The sequence below is a fragment of the Primulina eburnea genome, chromosome 2 (genome assembly GCF_022965805.1).
Source record: "Primulina eburnea isolate SZY01 chromosome 2, ASM2296580v1, whole genome shotgun sequence".
NCBI lineage: Eukaryota > Viridiplantae > Streptophyta > Magnoliopsida > Lamiales > Gesneriaceae > Primulina > Primulina eburnea.
In genome coordinates, this window is record NC_133102.1 from 1,465,927 (window position 1) to 1,472,906 (window position 6,980).

The following is a 6,980-nucleotide window of genomic DNA, read 5'->3' on the forward strand; positions in this document are numbered from 1 at the left end:
ATTTACACAAAGGGGTGCATATTATTTAACTAGTGTGGGCATATATATCCGAGTTGAACCCGCATATATTAACCTGCAGGTTTTACCAGCCACGTCCTCTTTCGGGTCTGAGTGGTGGTTAATCTCGTAATCGCGTCGGTCGCTGGAGGCAAACGGTGGACACCCCGTACCTTTGGAATAGCTCAATATCAGGTAGACATCAACAGCTACAATCATTAAATATTAATTATTTTAGAACGAATTATGAGGTTCGAGGTTGATGCAGCGTTTAAATTGCTGTTTTTCGTTGCATTTCAAAAAAGAATTTTGTTTTTTTAGTAATCTAGGGTTGAATTGAGTATGAACAAGTTTTCTTCAGATTTTAGAAGATTTAAACCTACGTAAATTGTAAAGTCCCAAATAGCGGCTGGTAGTCCAACCCTAGAAAAGTTTCGTATTTCGTGTGTAATTTACCTGAGCGAAAAGTAGTTCTCAAGTACCGTGGGTGTGCGAAAATGGATATCTAACCATGTAGTACACCTATTCATTCTTTCAATAGAATTTTGATTTTTTTGGTTAATGGTTCTGGCAGAGGAAATCATGCCGAAGGTTAAGACGAACAGGGTGAAGTACCCAGAGGGTTGGGAGTTGATTGAACCTACTCTACGCGAACTGCAGGCAAAAATGAGAGAAGGTTTTTTATACCAATCTTACTCGAGTTTTTCCCTTTACAGATTCGTTGTTTCCCAATTTTGTATGCGTTGCATGTCGCGGGTGGTTTTTTTTCCCTGGAAGCAATACTTTTGCGCATACTCATAGTGCTTTCATTTCCTTTTATTATCATCTTTTCTTCTTCAGCGGAGAATGATCCACATGATGGTAAAAGAAAATGTGAAGCCTTGTGGCCTATATTTAAAATTGCCCACCAGAAGAGTCGATACATATTTGACCTTTATATCAGGAGGAAAGAAATTTCCAAGGAATTGTATGAGTTCTGCTTGGATCAAGGATATGCTGATCGTAATCTAATTGCAAAGTGGAAAAAGGTTAGCTGATCAAGTCTCGATTTTCTGTAATCTTCCTCGAAATTTCCTCAAATTTATACATGTCTTGGCCGTTGCCATGTGCTCAAAATATGCTGTATATCTATTTTTGCACACTGAATTTTACAATGGTCCCGAACACCATATTTGTAGGCGTGTGGAACCTACTCTAGATTGGCACTGTTGAATAATCAGTTTAAATTCCTGACATTTTCAAAGGCGTAACTCTTGCGTTTTCAGTTTTTATGTTAATAGCCCCTGAATGAACTATATCTGCTTTCCCATACTGCATTACTCATTGTTGCTGTGTGAATCGCAGCCCGGCTATGAAAGGCTTTGCTGTTTGAAGTGTATCCAACCCCGTGATCATAACTTTCAAACTACGTGTGTCTGCCGAGTCCCAAAGCATTTACGAGAGGAGAAGGTTATAGAATGTGCGCATTGTGGCTGTAGGGGGTGCGCAAGTGGAGATTAAAGCTGATGGATAAAATCAAACTGCATTTAAGCTGTAATGCTGTTAAACTAATGTGAGAGAGTTGGGAGAGTTTATCTCTGGTATTTAGGATTGTGTTTTGTGTACTCTGTTATGCGCGTCTGATTATCAAAAACGTTCAAGACCTGAATTGACTTTCGCCTACATTGCTATTGCACTCTGATCAATACGGCATTTCACTTCGAGAGAGCTGCAACAGTTTCACCAACTTCCTAGGTGGAAAAATCGTTATCTACAGAAAAGTCTTCTAAACGTGGCTTTCATAATTTTTGCATACAACAAGTAAAGATATCTGACACTTGGTTTTGCTTTTGCACTCTGAAATTTATCATCTCAGTAGCAGCAGCAGAAAACCAACGCAAACCACATAACGCGACTTCCTGCTTGCCAATCTATTAATGGCCTTAGGCTACCTGAGTCTTATAGAATTCGGGTTGAAAATGGAAAAAAACTTCGGTGTTTTTTAGAACAGTAATTGTTGGAGGATCTTCGTCTTTACTTCCACTTCACCTACCATCCTTTTGATTGTTCCAAAATTTGCCGAGGTACGAAATATTTTCAACCATGATGGAATTAGATAAAATAATATAAAAAAAACCATCTTTATTTTTTCCCTCATCTTGGTAAAACCAAATTACGATGAAAAATCTAATGAATGAACATTGAGCGCAGGTTTAAAATAGTATAAATTTAATCATTTTTTGAATCATCTGAACTTGAGTCATCGACCCGAGCGTGGGCTGAACCATTCACCGTGGTTCCTTTTGAATCCTTGCCTTTAATATCTTCATCATCTTCGCTGTATTCACTCTCATAATCTTCATCATAGTCATCCTCTCCTTTCTCTTCTTCCTCTTCAACCCCATCCTCTAAAGATGGCACCTCATCCGCAGCAGCAATACCCCTTGTCCCTGCACGGCTTCTTTTCAAAATCTTCAACCTGATATTACACTTAGCATCACAACCAATCCATGAGTCACACAAACAGTATGATGTAAGATTGTAATTTCCCTCGGGAGGGGCTTGGAACTTGCCCATCACGAGCCTAGAACCAGATTTCACTCTGTCAATTGCTTCTTTCACAGCTGTGCTTATTTCTCTCGTGTTAGCGCCAGAGCCCTCCTTTAACTCCTGTATTGCTTTTGATGCAGCTATTATTGCTGTTGCCTCGTCCATAAAATTAACCTTCTGTGACATCCACACATCATTCATGGAATCTGCAAGAAGTAACCAGAAACTTTCTTCTTTCTCGTATGGGAAGTGGGGAGCATGTGGAAGGGCGCCAATCAAGCCATTTCCACGGTGGAGAGTAATCCATGCTTGCATTGTTACAATATCACCCTCTTGTATCCCTTCTTCACCTTCTGTCTCGCATGTTAAGTCGATTGAAATGGAAGGCATCATATCGAGAACCATTTCTACATCTTGAGATTCCTCAGCAGAAAAGTCAGCAGTCTGAGCCAACAGCTCTGCACGTTCTTGTTGTTTCATGTCACGGAAATCTTGGAATGTTCGTACTTTCTGTCAGAAGAACAAATGACTGTAAATCGTTAAAAATTTAAAGACGGTCAAAGGAAAGCAAAGCAAACAAAAAAATCAACACATCAAGGTGTAATAGGTAACCGAAATCATCAAATTTTCTTCAAATCCACAGATTAATGAAAGTTAATCAGTAGCATTGTGCAAGTATCTAGCAGTGTCGACATGCAAAGTAACTGAATTATATTTATATACAACAAAATAGAATGAGAATTGGATCATTCTACCGACAACAATACACAAGACATACTCCTAATTGTCAAATAGAATACTAAAAATAGGTTAATGTTATCAATTGCTGGAGGATGTGATCTCTATCCATAGCTGAACATCAGCTTAGAAACAGGAGACACATTTATACTGTACAGGCAAAGAGATAATAATATATATAGATATAGACGTGTGTATCTATGTACGCATTGGATGGATGGAGGGAGAGACCTTTCTAGGCAATCTTTTTGACGACACTCTCACTGAAGTGCGGTAGCTGGAGAAACGGACCATATCCTTCGCTTGATGCCCCAGAGGATTTTCTGGCACTGAGGGGTACAGCCTGAATCAAGAATGGCAAATTCAATTAATCGGGCACATCAGTGAAATTCATCTTTCTAAAAATATTCAGTACAAGATACTGGTTGAATATGAGTAGGACCAGCAATTAGATCAGATGACTCGTAGCTTAATTTGAAATTGAAATGTTTCATATGGGGAATTCGAAGAACACCTGAATTATGCTCTGGGACAGATCAACCACTCCAATTGCAGGTCTAAGCCATCCATGCCCTTGCTGTGTGCGTGGTATAATTGCCATCTGCACAAATTGTAAACTTCATACCATTTAGTCATCTAGAAAATGTAAGTTGATGGACAAACTTTGGTAAAATGAAATCAGAGGTGAGAATGAAATAACGTTGAGGACCACAGTGCAGAGAGTTGCAAGTTTAGTTAAAAATTGGGAAATTGACTAGATAGCCTTTTAAGAAATGTCTATCTACTTGAATGATCATTCACATTACTTAATGTGGGTAAAAATAAAATAGAACTTACTAACAATAATACATAAAGTCGCGATTTCATTTGGAAGTGAAACAGATCACAGATCTAACCGACTAACAATACCTTCATTAGCTCTTCCAGAAGACGAGGTGCAAGGGAAAGCATTTTTTTAAGATCCTGATGCAAAGATGGAGATAATGCTGCTGTTTCACGAGTCAAATGAGCTTGCATCAATAGTTCAGACTGCAAGCAAAAAACTAATAAATTAAGAAGAAAAACTCTGGCAAAGCTCTCAAACTTGTCAACAGTTAGCACATCACCTTAACTAAAGCAGGGTGTTGCTTCCAAAATTTAGCTTGTTCCTGCCGTATATTTCTAAGATCCAGATTCAATTCACTCCGGACTAACAAAAATAATTTCTGGAGGGATTCATCATCGGTTCGACGAACTGGTATTTCCATGTATTCAGCAGCATGTATGAAAGCATCAGTGACCTTGCTGTTAGATAAAAGAATAATAATTAGCAAAAGGTAGAGAAATTATATTTTATGGAAAAACAGTGCTTATACATTGTCTAGTACAAGTTAAGCTAGGAAAAGTTCTCATACATTGTTCAGTACAAAAATCTAGGCACCAAGGCACTATTACAGTAATAATAATTATAATTATAAAAGGACAAAAATAACAGGAATTGAAGACCGCATATCCCAAATAAATTATAAGAACTATACCTAAAGCGTGTGCACGTGACATTCTACAAATCCAAGAAATATAATTAAGTACCACAATAAAACAAGCTTATGTCCAAAATACAAATAGAGATTCAAAATGTCACCGTTCCAAACTTTTGCATAGGTTCTAGTCTGAACTTGCACAAGGTTTCAAGATTCTGTACAATACCAAGTCTAATATAAAATTATATGTACCTCGGAGCTAATGAAGGCTTCATGAGATGGAAATACGCATACATCGTGTGATGCATAACATAATTCCCAGTGTACTTTGATGACCTGGACAGATATATAACAGTAATTGTCAAGGGAAGAACAATACAAACTCCCACAATTCCAAGCAATAAAATTCCACCAGATGGTCCATCAATGTTCAGGAGAAACTGAGGAAGAGCGATCCCCATTTTAAGCCCCTACATGGAAGAGAATTAAAATACTTAAATGTACACTTTCTCAAATAGAATATCACCTTTCAGAAAAGTAAGGAAGCAAGCAGACACTCTCTGCACCACTGTTAAGGACATGTCTACCTGCCGGCCATCAGGATGACCATATTTCTCGAAGTTCTCCCGCGATACTGGATCTGTTAGAGCCTGATAAGCCTTTGAGATAAAGTCTATGAAATATTTGTGAGCCTCTACATAAAAAAATTACAAATCAATAAGTGAAACTTGTGGATTTCAATTGAAAAACTGTAACTCCAATGATCCGTCAACCTGGGTCCGGATTTTTATCAGGGTGGTATAAAATGGATAGTCTCCTATATGCTTTTTTTATTTCTCCATCTGAAGCTCCAGATTCCAATCCAAGTATACTGAATGGCTCAAAAATTTGGATCTGAGAAAAAAACACAACCAGTCAGATAAATTAAACAATTAAAATTGTTGGATAAACTGAAATGTTAATTGTTTAGTGTTTGGAAATAGCTAACACTCTCGTCAGGACACATATCATAGCACTTCACTACATATTCTGCCTCCACTGACATAAAATATTTCCCAAGTGATAGATCCATCAAACAAAAGCGGAGATCATGTCAACAATACAATTGGAATAAACGATACTCATAGATTACACAAGAGATATGAACAAAAGCAAACCATAAACATATAACATTCAGAGCATATGGCATACTAGCTAACAGCCAAATGTCGAAGAAACAGAAGCAGCAAAGTACCTCGGTGTTGATCTGATTGATGTAGAATATCAAGATTGCCATCAGAACCCATAGCAACACTATAGTCAAGTTACTATAAGTCGAGAAGTTAGAAATCTGAAAATTCAACCAAAAACAGAATATACATTACAACTACAGATGCAAACTAAAGAGCAAAGCCACATCAAGTTATGATTCTCACATAATGTTCAGAAATAACTCACACGTTTAAATAAAGATTTCCGATACTTTCCAGAGTGGAAGCAAACTGAACAGCGGCAAGTAATATCTTTGGCCTTCTTTGTGAATGTGTGATATAAGTTAAATACGGTGTAGGGAACAAGGGGCAGTGCTATCATCGTCAATACAAAAATGGGAAATAGCCCGCTGTTCTCCTCCTTTGCAGCCATAAGAAACTTCTAACTTCTCTTATCCGGATTATAGGTATAGGGTGATGAAGGAGAATCCCCACTTGATATTCCTATTTAACTGCAACAAGAGAAAATATTAGAACAATAACCACCAGAAGAAGCCACGTATACACACGATCATTTTTTTTAATCTTCACCTCTCTTTCCTCATATCCATCATTTCCATGATGCAGCAGGCTCAAAATTCATTAACTCGTAAATACTTTACGAAAAATCGCCAAAATTTAAAGTTAGAACCTCTATTTCCAATTTAGATTAGATGCGCTACATAAAGTTAAAACTAACAATAAATTGAACAAATGACCATCATAAATTAGACACTTGATAAGACAAATCTAAGTGAAACCTTGCCAAAATTCGCTATCCTCTCTACGGAGAATTCCCAAGCCGAGCTCCGTGATTAGAAAGAGAATCGCGGGTAAGCTCAATTCCACACTCTGCACAATAATGTGCCCTAGATTTTGCTTAGCTTCGAAGGCGACGAATTTAAGTTCAACGGCAAGAAAATATCGTCATCGGCAGTGCAAGGAACTTTGATATCAAGAAAGTGGTCCATTATTGAAAACGAAGCCCAAGAAATATGGGCCTTGTACTGTTGGGAAACGGGCACGT

At 37.8% G+C, this 6,980-nt stretch overlaps 1 protein-coding gene and 1 pseudogene across 1 annotated transcript; one reads left to right on the forward strand and one right to left on the reverse strand.

The window, feature by feature from the left end:
• The first annotated feature begins 19 nt into the window (after positions 1–19).
• On the forward strand, positions 20–1,645 carry LOC140817395 (protein BUD31 homolog 2). The gene is made up of 4 exons (XM_073177057.1): positions 20–192; positions 572–673; positions 838–1,025; positions 1,342–1,645. The coding sequence occupies exons 2-4, from the start codon at positions 580–582 to the stop codon at positions 1,495–1,497; spliced, it is 438 nt and encodes a 145-aa protein (XP_073033158.1). The 5' UTR covers positions 20–192; positions 572–579; the 3' UTR covers positions 1,498–1,645.
• Positions 1,646–2,068: 423 nt separating this feature from the next.
• Positions 2,069–6,934, reverse strand: LOC140817401 (dnaJ protein ERDJ2-like; annotated as a pseudogene).
• Between the last annotated feature and the right edge of the window lie 46 nt (positions 6,935–6,980).

What these genes read in the sequence shown, in the direction of transcription:
- LOC140817395 (XM_073177057.1), top strand. Translation starts at nt 580, where the DNA reads ATGCCGAAGGTTAAGACGAACAGGGTGAAGTACCCAGAGGGTTGGGAG. An exon ending in GCAGGCAAAAATGAGAGAAG is followed by an intron (nt 674 to 837) that starts GTTTTTTATACC and finishes TTTCTTCTTCAG; the next exon opens with CGGAGAATGATCCACATGAT. An exon ending in TAATTGCAAAGTGGAAAAAG is followed by an intron (nt 1,026 to 1,341) that starts GTTAGCTGATCA and finishes TGTGAATCGCAG; the next exon opens with CCCGGCTATGAAAGGCTTTG.